We start from the raw sequence: 13,417 nt of genomic DNA, 5'->3' as shown, positions 1-13,417 counted from the left end.
TAATATTTAACGCTTGTACAGTATAATTTAAAGCTGTTAACCGACAAACCATTCAATTTTGTTAGTCTTGGTCTTTAACCTATATAGCTCTGGCGTATGTTTGCCCCGCCATAACTTTTTTACAAAAGTAATAAACATGTGAAATCGTGAACAAGCATGAATTAAAATTTGCATGTGTCCTGATTTAATCGCCAAGTCACGAAAATCTCTCACGGGTAGAAAAACACAGGCATCAGTGAAGTGCAAACAACAAGCACGTAGGCTAATCGATATTAAAGAACCGAAACTACGCAACAGCTTCTGTCGTGTAACGGTGAAAGTAAATTATCTACTAATTTATTAATTGATGGCACGTTTGGTGAACCGTTTTCCATTCAACATCGGTTTTCCATTGGTTTATTAATTTTAAGATATGTTGGCGCAATAACGTCAACTAAATATCATAATCCTGGATGGAAATTTATACTTTAAAGCAATGGTTTAATTTGAAGTATGTTGACTCTCCTAATGACTCTTGAACCTTGTCTAATTTTGCCAGACGTTGCAAAACACTAATGTATTAAAGCTATGAAGCAAACCACTATAAAGACTCGTTACACAATGAGGGATTATTGATCGCAAATTTGTTATGCCACCGACACAGCTGACTTTCCAAAATATTATTGCCCCAGCTTTAGCAATATTTCAGCATGATTTTCTTCTCTATTTCGTTATAGGCTCAGATAAAACACATTATCATCAACTGAGGACAAAGACTGACTCCGAAGCGGGCAACGGAGACGATTGCCAACCTAAAGACGATGATGGCTTTTCAGCCTTGACCATTAGCTTAATAGTCGTCAGTGTGGTTTTATTCATTACCAACACAATTAGTGTAATCGCTATAGCAAAACTGTATAGAACCTTAAAGCAAGGACACCAAACCTCGGGAGATAGTACTGTCAATTTTGACTCCGTAAACAACCCTTCGTCCTGCAAGCGGCCACAACCGGCATTACCAAATACAGAAAATACAAAATCTAACAATTTTCCAATGTATGAAAATCAAATGAATAGAAGAACTTCCACTCATAGATATGAATGTATCCGATCAGGTTGGTTTCAGATAAAATACAAAACAATTCCTTTTTTGACAAAACTTTTCCGTGTTACAGTTTCCAGGTGCCCTTCTATCAGCTCTGCGGCGTCCTCTTTGGGCAACAACATTTCCACTGGCGAATCTGTCCATAACGCAAAACGCCTTACCAAGTTTATACAGCCTAAACCAATACCAAAAACACAATCTTAAAAGTCGCACTGAAGGTACAGTGTTTTTTTGCAAGCATGTAATACATTGTGTCGGTTGTGTTTTGTTACAAGGTTTCTCGCAAATTTCACTGCTGGACATGGTCACATTTTTGTTTGTGTTTCCTCTTGTTCAAAAGTGCTTGTGGTTAATGCGCTGTTGATTTAATGTTTTACCTGCTTGTTTATGACCAGTTTGGCCCATTTTTGCAATGAGCTAATGTGGAACATAGTTTTAGGTGTATTGTATTGTCACCAGTCATCATACATTGTTCCATTGTGTACGTTTAGTCATTTAATGCGTTTCTAATCAATCGCTTGGTGTATTGTATTGTGACCGGTCATCATATATTGCTCCAGTGTGCACGTTAAGCCATTTAATGCGTTTCTGTTCATTCGCCTGTCATCTACTTTGGGCTCCAATCTTTTCCTCGCGACTTACTGTCAGCAAAATTTTAGTCCCAAAGCGCGTGAAAATAAAAAAATAAAAAAACACGTCAATATTTTTAGGACTTTATTTAACAATTTTGGTCAAACATAACATAGCCATTACCTATTTAGACATTGTGCTAGTGTAGAAATGATTTAGGCAAAAAAGTTACACAAGTTTACAAAAATCGTTTGTGTTCGGTGAGAACTACCGTTTCGTACTTTTAGCGCCACATACGTGTGGCATACTCCGTACACGGTTTACCGGTGATTGATTACTTGAGCATTGTGACTCATGAATGGTTTAATTGTCACAGCGCATGTCATTCGAATCCCGCTGTTTGTTCGTTCGTTCGTCAGTTGCTGACCGGAAAACAAAATGGGACAAAAAACGTTTCCCGGCAGGCATTTAAGTGTGTATGGTATACCTTTCAAGGCAGTTGTACATTTGAAAGAGAAGTAGGTGCACTGTGTTTAAGGGGATAATTAAGCTTTAACCGTGTAAGTATATCGCCAAAACTGTTAAAACATACAGTTAAAACATGTCAAAAAATAGACTAAATAAAAAGACAAAACGTGAGACTTTTTAGTCAAAACAAGTAAGCGCCAGGCAGCGCCGTATACCTCAAAGAAAGCTGTGTATCAGGCTTAGTTCGGGCTTTAACTTTTCTACAAAATCAATAAAAATATGAAGACTCCGGACTTAGTACCAACTTTGCAATAATATCTATCGTTTTAAAAAATAGCTTTGGTTTCGGCCTGATTTGGGGGTGTACTGTTTAGCTGGTTTGGACTAAACTTCAGTCTCACGTACTGTTCAGATGCGTAATGAGCAGGTTGCTTTGTCTACTTTTTTGGTTTGCTGTGTTAGATTGGTTGTTGTTGTTTGTTTGTTTGTATTTTTATCATAAAATGTTTGACGGTTTATTCTCTTGAGTTTAGATCTCACTCTAACCATGGCAGTTCTGCGTTTCGATATTCTGATCATCATTGTAGCGTTCCTAGCCCAATATGGTAAGAAATTATTTAATGTTTAGTGATAATATTTCGGAAACTGCCAAATGTTAGTGTTTATGTGCCATATAAGCTATATTAAACCGATTTTTTTCTATGGATGGTATTTAACAATAAGTTTTACCGAATCAACCGTGTAGTAATATCTCTCAGTTGTACTGCATTTTACCACTTAGATTTTTACCAAACACATTTTTTGAACAAAAAAATTTGGCGCTATACCACGTTTCGATTGTTAGCAGTCACCGATTAATTAATTATCAAACATATTAATTAAATTAATCCGTTATCTCTAGGTTTAAGCCAGATCTGTCCCAATCACCAGTTCAAGTGTCCAGGAATTTTCGATTGTATCAACCATGAATTCAGATGCGATGCAGTTTCACTTTGTGTGAATGGAACTGATGACCAAGATTGTGACGGTATGTCGGTTAACTTTGCTGGGTAAAGTGTTTATAAGAAAATGTCTTAAACTTTAATAAACAAGGAATTTCTAATCTAGTTGCTAAACTTATGAAATAAAACAATGTACGTTGCACAATATTCATAATTCCCTTGTGCAAAAAATGACACATGTCTTTTATTACTTTCATTTAGGCCATTTAGCATTTTTCCAGGTAACAAAAACAGCTGTTATATAAACGATAGTAGGTAAAGTAGTAAAATATCTGTTGCGGAGTTTAGGGCGTACTACAGAGTTGTCATAAAAATTTTCTCGTGTAAGAGAATGTAATGAACGATAAAAAGAAAGAAAGAAAGAAAGAAAGAAAAAACAACACATAATTTTGCAGGAAATTGCGGGATAGATGAATACCAGTGCGATTCTGGAGCTTGCATCCCATCACATATGAGATGTAACCGACGTATTGACTGTGCCGGGGGCGACGACGAGGAAGGCTGTACAAGTAATTTAAAATAACACTCGTAACTATAAGCCTAACAACGACTGAAGAACATTAGTATAACAAATGAAGAAAACACAAACAAACTAATAAAAGAATTTTTAATTTTCTTACATATTTGCTTGTTGTGCAGTTTCGGAGGGTTGCAGATATCGGGAACATCAATGCTTTCCATCTGGAACGTGTGTTATAATTGGCAGTCTATGCACTTTGGGTATCGACGTCTGTCCAGCGGGCGACATCCAACCAGTGTGTGGAGGTAAAACTGACTTTGACAATTTTTTTGTTATAAGTTATCTAGATAGTGTGCACTGTTTCCCTTGAAATATCTCGTAAACCATGGCTTACAGTCTGAGTACAATAAACCCGTAGCCTTGCTTTAGTCCCGTAATTCTGCTATACTATAGTTTGTGTCACAGTTGTAAGTCGGGCTGGGCTTTTGGACCGGGTTCGGGTTCGGGCTTAGGTTTCTTTCTCCGGGCCTGAAGCGGGCCTGACTTTACACTCTGTTTTAGTAGTTTTTTTTAAAAAAATTAACTAAATAAGTAGCTAGTTATTGGACCTGACATAATGTCAAACAGCCCTAAAACTGCTTGTCCAAGACCAATTGTCTATTGTGTTTGTTGTCTTGGTCTTTCCTGGTACTTCAATGTATAGGTCTCTCAATCAAACTTTCGGGCCAAAACGGGCTTCTCAATAACGAATCGGGTTCGGGCCGGGTTCGTGCTCCAATTTCAGGCCTGTTTGCAACTCTGGTCTCTGTGGCTAATGCAAGGAGCGATACCTCTGGCACGCCTGCCAATGTTGGCATGCACGGTGATTTGTCACGGCACACCAACAGATTTGCTAATTCATTATCACGTACTTCCAAAATAATTTAATCTTCAACATTAAACTTATATTACTACTTGCATTTGTGATTAGTACTTTTAAGCAATAACCCATATTTCTAGCTTAAACTGCTTTGGAAAATATTTTATGGTTAGTTGGGCCGTGCGCTGATGTCAGAAAACTGCATGTCGGTGTTAAAATTTACTAAAATTAGTCAACAAAGTTTTTTTTGTTACAGGTTCATGTAGTGCAGATGAGTTTATGTGTGATTCTGGCGCTTGTATTGCTGAATCGTATCGTTGCGATGGTACAGTCGATTGTAACACTGGAAACGATGAAGCAGGATGTTTTCCACCAGTTGGTAAGTTATGTTATTATTTGGTTATTTTATCGCCAGTCAATGAAAGGTGCGTACCAATCAGTTACTAAAACAAAATGAATATTTCCCAAAACAATGTAGACATCGAGAAATGTTTCAAAGGTTGATCATCGTATGAGTCATACCAACAGAAACCAATGGAGAGCCAAAGCAAGTCTTGATGGTCGTATGTTGCACATATCTGTGCCAGACAGACTATAACAGACTAAGAACCCTAGTACGTCTAAAACCAGAAGACCTACTGCCACTCAGTTTTCGTGGTTGTGACGACGAATTTAGCCCTGTTTGTCTTTGCAGATGTCACTGCTTGCGACTCTCATCAATTTGCATGCCCGCTTTTCTGCATCAATATATTTACTGTATGCAACGGTTTTCCAAACTGTCTTACTGACGAGGATGAGACAGTATGCTCAGGCAAGTAGCTGTAATGGAATTTCCTATTATTATATTTTAAGCATCGTCGTAAACCATTAATTTTCCACGGAAAATGTCACTGTTTGTTGTATTGACCATTCCCAATTTTTAATGTTGTTTTTAATTTGACTTGTAACAAATATTTTTGAACAACAGGACAGTGCGGGCCCAATGAATTTCAGTGTAGATCCGGTTTCTGCCTTCCAGAAAGGTATGTCTGCGATGGTCATCATGACTGTTTTGACTTTGATGACGACGAAGCCAATTGCAATACTACCTTCATTCCACCTCGTAAGTACCCCTCTATTAACATAATTATGTTTTAATGTATATGAGTTTAAAACTGCACAAGCAATATGATGCGAAGGCTTACTTTAGATTTTTGGATTTATCGCCCTATTTCGCATCTTTGATTTGTAATAATACATTTTATCATAAAGTAATGCGATTATTAAATGCCTATAACGCAAGAGGGTGCTATATACCAATACATAGAAACGTCTTGTTCCAATCGAAAAGTAGAAAAGCTTTGAACGAAAAAAGTCAACGTTACGCGCATAGAAAAGTCTTCTACGAAATCTATTGTACGAAAAGTCTTGTTCCAAACGGAGGGCTAAAGGCTAGCTGGGATAATTCACATTCCACTTAGTAACGTTGTAGCTTCGAGCCCCGTAAAACAATCATTCCTTGCACTTTTTCGTTTCTGAATATCCATTTGTATAAACAAATAATAACGTTTTAAAAAATGACCATCTGGCATTTGAACTAAGCGTAAATGTAGCCACTTTACTTTTAGCGTCCAGTGGTAGTTGCCCAAACCATCAGTTCGAATGTCCGGGGATTTTTGAATGCATCGATCATCAATTCAGATGTGATGCAGTTCCACTTTGCGTTGATGGCGTTGACGACCAAGATTGTAACGGTGGGTAAACTTTCATGTTTCTCTTCTAAGCGACATACAACTTTTTCATCTTAATTATCTCGGTAGAGCTACTAACACAGAAACTCACAGGTCAGGTCTGCTAATTTCCAAAGTGACGCAACGGAGCATAGACTTTAGCTGTGGCAATAATTGTTGACTCAGCAAGTTGCTGACTAAGCAATTATTGCCATCGTTAAAGCATATGCTCCGATGCGCCACACTTTGGAAATTAGCAAGCCTGACCTGTAAGTTCTTGTGTTAGCAGATTGTCCAATTATCCACTCATACGTTTTCTGAAATATTTCTCATGAAGACAAATTTTACTTACTTTTGCTGTCGGTAGATATTTTATTTGTGAAGCACTATCAGGAAACTATGTATTGGTGATACTCCATATAGTGTTATAAGAGCAAAATTATCACGTTTAACTGGGAAACCTGTTCATACTGACTTTAACAACATGTCCATCAAATTAAATTACTGCAAATTTTTTTAGGAACCTGAAAGGAAACCCATAAAAAAACAATATTATAAGTTTAATGACAGATTCTCACATGTCTATGTTATTCTAGGAAATTGCGCGATAGATGAATACCAGTGCGATTCTGGAGCTTGCATTCCATCACATATGAGATGCAACCGACGTATTGACTGTGCCGGGGCCGACGACGAGGAAGGCTGTACAAGTAAATAAAAAATCACTCGTATAACTAGAGGCTTACAAACGATTGAAAAATATTAGTACAATAAAAAAAGAAAACACATACAGACATCATTTTTTATATTATTACATATTTGCTTGTATTGCAGTTTCGGAAGGTTGCAGATATCGGGAACATCAATGCGTTCCATCTGGAACATGTGTTATAATTGCCAGTCTATGCACTCTGGGTATCGACGTGTGTCCAGCGGGCGACATCCAACCAGTGTGTGGAGGTAAAAGAAGCTTTTGTAAAAAAATAAGGTAGCTGTAGACAGTGTGCACTGTTTCCCTTAAAATATCTCTTTATCTGCTTGCCTAATGTAAATTCAGTTCCACAGTGGTATATGCACTATTAGCACCCACAAGATGTGGTAAGAAATGGCTTTTAGTCTGTCAATCAATAAACTGGAGTGCTGAAGCCTGGCTATACGAGCTTGTACCGGAAATATCTTGTCACCAGCAGTAGTGATGAGACCTAAATGGCCGAAACAGTGTGCACTGTATGCAGCTAACTGATCATGGTATTAACAAAGTGATGTTATATTTGTCATAGACACTGACTACATTCGAACAATGAAACAAAACTGCGAGTAAACTATATTGGTGATCACGTTGTTTTTATAACTGTGACCTTCATTATTAGAAGTTGCGCTTACGTCCCTAAACGGCATGAAGATGTTGAAAATTATGTTTGTTTACAGGCTTATGTGGTCCAGATCAGTTTATGTGTGATTCTGGCGCTTGTATTGATGAATCGTATAGATGTGACGGTACAGTCGATTGCAACAGTGGGAACGATGAAGCGGGATGTTTTCCACCAGTTGGTAAGTTCTGCTATTTTTGGTTATTTTGTCCTTTCGTATACAGTCAAACTTCGATACTATGCCATCTTGCCATTATGTCACCCTCGCTAGTATACCATTTTTGATAGTCACCAACTAAATTCAGTAGAAAATGTATTTACTATGCCACCCCTTACCCTTGATACTATGACACATGAGAGTACAGCATTACTGTATTAACGGTCTGGTTATGGATTGAAAAATTGGGCCTTCTGACAACTTTCGGTTTGAGCTCATGATAAAAAAAAGAAAACACCAAAAAACAAATCGTTGAATAAACAAACGTTGTCATGTTAAGAGATTTCACGGCTTTGCAGCGAGTTATGTAAACGCCGTTCTGTGCTTGTGTCACGGCAAAACTAATAGATCTTGTTTGGTCTATGCATGATCTATCCGTATTTTTGTAATAAATTATACTGTATACTGTAATAAATTATAATCGTACAACACAACGTGGCATTACAGTACTTTGTCACGTCAGAAGGCTATGTTTAAAAACATCCCTCGCTATTATGCCACCCCCGCTACTATGCCACTTTCTCTCGGTCCCAAAGGGTGGCATAGTATCGAAGTTTGACTGTATTGCCTATTTTCAAGCTCTTCGCCAGTCGATCAAGGATGCGTACCCTTCAATAACTAAAACTGATTTAATTTGGAGAACAGTATAAAATTCGAAAAAAGTTTATTAGGTTTATGATGATTTTGGTCATGATAACATTTTAAACGAATGGCGAGCCGAAGCAAGTTTTGCCGATCTATTGTTGTGCACATCTGCGCCAGATTAATTTGGCAAAAATGATGTTCGTTATAACAGACCAAAACTAGCTTGTATTAAGTCTAAAAGCAGAGAGGATCGTACTGCCACTGAGTTTTCGAACACTGCCTGTGTTTTCACTTTATTTAAACTGTGTTGTTTCTTTGCAGATGTCACTGCGTGCGACGCACATCAATTTGCTTGCCCACTTTTTTGCATCAATATATTTACTGTATGCAACGGCTTTCCAAACTGTATTACTGACGAGGACGAGACAGTATGCTCAGGCAAGTAGCTGTAATGAAATATCCTATAAATATATATTAAGCATGGTCGCAAACCTTAAATTTGTCACTGAAAAGTCATTGTTTGTTGAACTGTTAATTTCCAATTTTCATTCATGTCCTTTATAATTTGACTTGTAACAATTTTTTTGAAATAATAGGACAGTGCGGGCCCAATGAATTTCAGTGTAGATCCGGTTTCTGCCTTCCAGAAAGGTATGTCTGCGATGGTCATCATGACTGTTTTGACTTTGACGACGACGAAGCCAATTGTAATACTACCAGCATTCCGGGTAAGGAGGCTAAACTGCACCAATACTCGTTTTTTAGCATGTTTGGAATTTTTTTCTATTTCATAAACCATTTTGCATTCTCATTAGGGTTGATAATGGCGAACTAAACTATTGTTTGCATTCAAATTTTGAGATTTAAACCTAGACTTTTGAACAAGACATATACTTGTTCTTGCATGCAAACTCCATATCCAAATTAAAATGGAAAAAATCCAAGATTTTTGTATCCATTGTGTACCCCTTCCCAAATTGTTTTTTAAAGGCGTTTGGCGTGCTGAAGACCGAAATATCTTTTTGCAATCTTTTAATACCATTTTGCACTTTTTATTAAAGATTTTTCTGATTCCTAGTATTTAATAATTCGAAACTTTTTGTTTTTCAGCAATTACGACAAATTGTACATCGGACGGAGTGGTGGCAAGGTAAGCTTTAAAAATTTGAAATTTTAGTGGCTACCAGTCAGTTTGTTTTGATGAAAAAAATAGTTCTATCCACAATACAGTGATTAGTTTGTTATCCCATTGTATTGAGATTGGAAGAACTTTGTTATGTTTTATTAACACGCCTTGCAATACGAAAACAGTGTTTTCTGTGATCAATCGACGGAAAAAATATCGTTTATTATCGTCGTTTGCCTTATAGTATTTTTAAGCGTGTATTTGATGTTATCCAAAACACATCTCTCTATCATGGTATAGCCCAGGGGTGTGCAACACTTTACGTCGGTGGGCCGTATAACCAATTTCGGACCTCGAGCGAGAGTCACATAGCGTTTTTTGTGCACCATAAACTCGAAATTCTTCAAAAGCATTAGTAAATTTATTTTCTACAACACACAACACTCGAGTTTAAGCGCAACACTGGCTATCGCAACAAAGTAATTGTTTCATAGACAAAGGGAATTGTTACGTCACATTCGGTGAACAAGGCTACTTGCCTAAACTGCTGTATGATCCACCGGTTGGAAAACGCTTATTTAGCTTATATTTGTTACGTATAGTATAGCAAATTGGGAGATTTACTAAAAACTAGTGAAAAATCTTGCTAAATTTATAATAGAATTGCACTTTTTTTTATCTAAATTAATGTGTTGGTGGGGCCACACTAAATCGCTTGGCGGGCCGGACTGTGTACCGCGGACGGTGTGTTGCACGCCCCTGGTATAGCCTATACATATTGAACGAAAACGTCTAACCAAACTCATTTTATTGTTAGTCATATTTCCTGTTCTTCTATTTATGTTATTTGTTTGCGCAGCTTGTCAGGAAGCTACGTTCGGGAATTGCTACCGGCTGGTGCCTATCAGCTGGAAATGGTTGGTGACGATTTAAAACCACTGAACAATTGTTTTGCAATGATTAACCTTGAAGCGGACACATACGATATGAACTTTTTGGAAGGGCTGGGACATTGTTCAGCCAATATCAACGTAAGTCAATTAAAACTCAACTGATTTTTAAAGCTTGCATTTATTACTAATAGCCGATAGAGAGGGGATAGTCCATTTGACCAAAATCGATGTTTTCCTGCAAGACAATTTTTCGTTGTTTATATTTTTGCAGGAAAGCGACACTGATATCGTAGTGACGTACAAGGTTCTGCTTGCTGATTCAACGGCAGAAATGATAATAATCCGCAACCCACAGACGCCTGTGGTAGAGTTTCAATGCTCTTACGCCAAATCGGAGGTTGTTTCATTGGATCAACCGCTCTTGGCTCTTATCAGGTTGGGATACAAATGTTGCACAGACAAAAAGTTTTAAACACACAAGTTACCTGTAAAAAACAATATTCATGTATGTGTTTTGTCTCTTATGTTTTTAATGCCTTTAGGGTAACTTACATGTGTATTATAATTTTGAAACGCATTGTTTAGGCAGAAAGACAAGAACATTCGTTTCAAAAATAACGACAGTTGATAAAAGCCTACTCTTCTGTTTGTAGAACACAGCAGTCGGAAATTGTCTAAAATTTAAAAGGAGTGTTTTAAATGCGCATTGTTGGTGTATCATTTTTAAGCATTTTCTAAAAAATATTAATTTCATGCAGCCATGTCACAGTGGACTTGGGCAAAACATCGTCCGCATTCACAATGGAAATGGCCCGTTATACATCGGCGTTTTTTACGACGATTGAAAATGAGCGAAGCATTTCAATTGGATCACCTGTGTACATAGGCGTCAGAATTGATGTACAGCCTGGAACGAATCTCGTCCTTCAGGTTTGATGTTGTTTCAACATAAGCTACTATTCTAAAAAGAAAAAACACAACTGTTTTATGTTTTTTAGGGAATGATCTGCCAAATAAAACCAGAGAATCGCTCCGAAAACATTTACACAGTGGTTAACGAAGGGTAAGATCTTATTTTTAAATTAATTGACTTTAAACATTGCCAAAACTAAACCAAAAATCTGCATTTTAGTTGTGCTGTGGAAGATCCCATTACTCCAAATGGAAATATCATCTATAATTTAACCGATTCTCGTATGTTTGGTCTTTCGTTTTTGGGTTTCGCTTGGGCCGGCAACCGAAATCAGGAACAGGAGTTGTGGGTCCAATGTTACATGAACATCTGCGAAAAAAATGAAAACAACAGCTGTGAAATAGTATGGATTTTTGTTCATTATCTATAGCCCATTGCAACAATTGCAGATATTATACAGAAAATACTGAAATACTGAAAGACATGAAATACGGATACTGAAAAAATTTGTAATACCAAGTACAAAATCATTCAAATCAAATCAACTTTAGTTGTTAAAAAGTATTCCAAGCATATTATAAAAAAAAATAACTGTTCAAGTAAACTATTTTAATCTTTCTGATTCTGATATAGGCTACATGCTTTCTATTGGATATAATCACTGACCCAGTTTAGCCTAAACAACAACATCTATAACCCAACTAAATGTTGTTAACACTGATTTAAAGTGTAAATATTGTATTTTTTGTGATTAGTTTTCAAACTTTACTTACCTACTTTTATTTTTGTTAATAGGACTGCACATTCCAAGATCGTGTTGCGTCTAAACGATCTATCAGTGATGACAGTGGAAGCACAGAAAACCAGATTTCGCTTGGACCTTTCATTCTTTCACCTGAGCTTGTCAATGACGACCAGCTTACTTGCGACAAGGTACAAAACGCCTACTTACATTTATGATACATTTATCTACTACACTTTCTAAAGTATAATAGTATACACATTTAATTGGTCGAAAAACAGTTTTCCGGTGTCATCCGATTTTCAAATTATACGTAACCCTATTCGCTACATACCACAAAATGTGTTACCTGAAAGTTCTGTGTGAAATTTGTTAGTTGTTGGGAATAGTTTATAGGTGGTCCTTAATATTTGCAGATATCACAAATGTGATCTATGTTTTGAGTAATACTTATTAAGTATTAACTATCCAACCTCAACACAATGTTTTTTGTAGGATGAATTGGAATGTTCATACCATTGTGGAATCGGAATGACTGGTAAAGCCTACTGTTTCTGTCCCGAAGACCATTATTTGGATAAAGACGGGAAGACTTGCCATGGTATAGCCCCTTTTTCACAATTTGAAACTATGTCTCCCAAGTTTTATATGCCAAAATGCATACTGCCGTCTTTAAGATGTTGAAGTTCACACTGATGACATCTATTACTAGTTCTGGCCGAAGTCATTTAAACTTCGGAAGTTTTAACAATTTAGGAAATACAGTTGGTTGAAAAAAACACGCATTATACGACAAAAGATTTGAACTAACGACATAAATATTACAAGTCGGTTACGACATTACTGCTCTAGAGATCGATGTCATTAGATTTTCGGCTAGTCAGTTGAAATTTCTTTAATTTTTGCAGAAATCAACCGAGGAATTCAATTACTGTGGAAATTTTCCTTCTTTTCGTGCATTTTTGTACTGATGTTATCTGTCATCCTAATTTTGGTTCTAAAGATAAAGAAAACAGACAAAGATAAACATTCAAGATTCGATATATCATTAAAATAAACCACGAATCACCATCACGTATTTGTTTTTAAACAGAGATCGTCTGTCTAATGCTTGGTCTTTTTTATGTTCTTCATTTGTGTTTAATTCACCAAATTAATAAATCGAAATTATGTCGTTCGGTGTGAATACATAACTTTTTAGCTTGAAGTGTATATTAAAATTAATTAATTAATTAGCAGTCAGGCCGTTGCTTGTTTAAGCAATCGCTTTGTCATATGAATAACAGAATTGTTAAAGCGGTTGGAAAAGATATATTTAACACACTAAAATATTCAGAACGACAAAATACCAACTAAAAACTTTTCTTGCGTAACTAACTTATTTTTTTTAATCAAGGCCTGGCAAAATCGTGAGCAAACT

The 13,417-nt window shown here is 36.6% G+C and overlaps 1 protein-coding gene across 2 annotated transcripts; it reads left to right on the top strand.

The window, feature by feature from the left end:
• The first annotated feature begins 2,134 nt into the window (after nt 1-2,134).
• On the top strand, nt 2,135-13,172 carry LOC145224895 (uncharacterized). 2 transcript variants are annotated; one of them, XM_080091509.1, is made up of 17 exons: nt 2,135-2,214; nt 2,656-2,727; nt 3,024-3,149; nt 6,748-6,861; nt 6,986-7,111; nt 7,580-7,702; nt 8,645-8,761; nt 8,920-9,051; nt 9,434-9,473; nt 10,309-10,480; nt 10,614-10,777; nt 11,101-11,272; nt 11,341-11,405; nt 11,475-11,658; nt 12,051-12,188; nt 12,493-12,598; nt 12,906-13,172. In XM_080091509.1, exons 2-17 carry the CDS (start codon nt 2,670-2,672, stop codon nt 13,052-13,054), a joined length of 1,986 nt encoding a protein of 661 aa, XP_079947635.1. In that variant the 5' UTR covers nt 2,135-2,214; nt 2,656-2,669; the 3' UTR covers nt 13,055-13,172. The 2 variants fall into 2 exon arrangements, with proteins under 2 accessions (XP_079947635.1, XP_079947634.1); XM_080091508.1 differs by lacking the exons at nt 6,748-6,861; nt 6,986-7,111; nt 7,580-7,702; nt 8,645-8,761 and adding exons at nt 3,519-3,632; nt 3,763-3,888; nt 4,699-4,821; nt 5,137-5,253.
• The last annotated feature ends 245 nt before the right edge of the window (nt 13,173-13,417 follow it).

The sequence above is a fragment of the Phallusia mammillata genome, chromosome 4 (assembly GCF_965637545.1).
Source record: "Phallusia mammillata chromosome 4, kaPhaMamm4.hap1.1, whole genome shotgun sequence".
Taxonomy (NCBI): domain Eukaryota; kingdom Metazoa; phylum Chordata; class Ascidiacea; order Phlebobranchia; family Ascidiidae; genus Phallusia; species Phallusia mammillata.
The sequence above is the reverse complement of the archived record's forward strand: the minus strand, read 5'-3'. Positions and strand labels throughout refer to the sequence as shown.

Coding starts and splice junctions, on each gene's coding strand:
- LOC145224895 (XM_080091509.1), top strand. CDS start 2,670: ATGGCAGTTCTGCGTTTCGATATTCTGATCATCATTGTAGCGTTCCTA. Junction 6,862..6,985: donor CGACGAGGAAGGCTGTACAA/GTAAATAAAAAA, acceptor CTTGTATTGCAG/TTTCGGAAGGTTGCAGATAT. Junction 11,273..11,340: donor GAACGAATCTCGTCCTTCAG/GTTTGATGTTGT, acceptor TATGTTTTTTAG/GGAATGATCTGCCAAATAAA.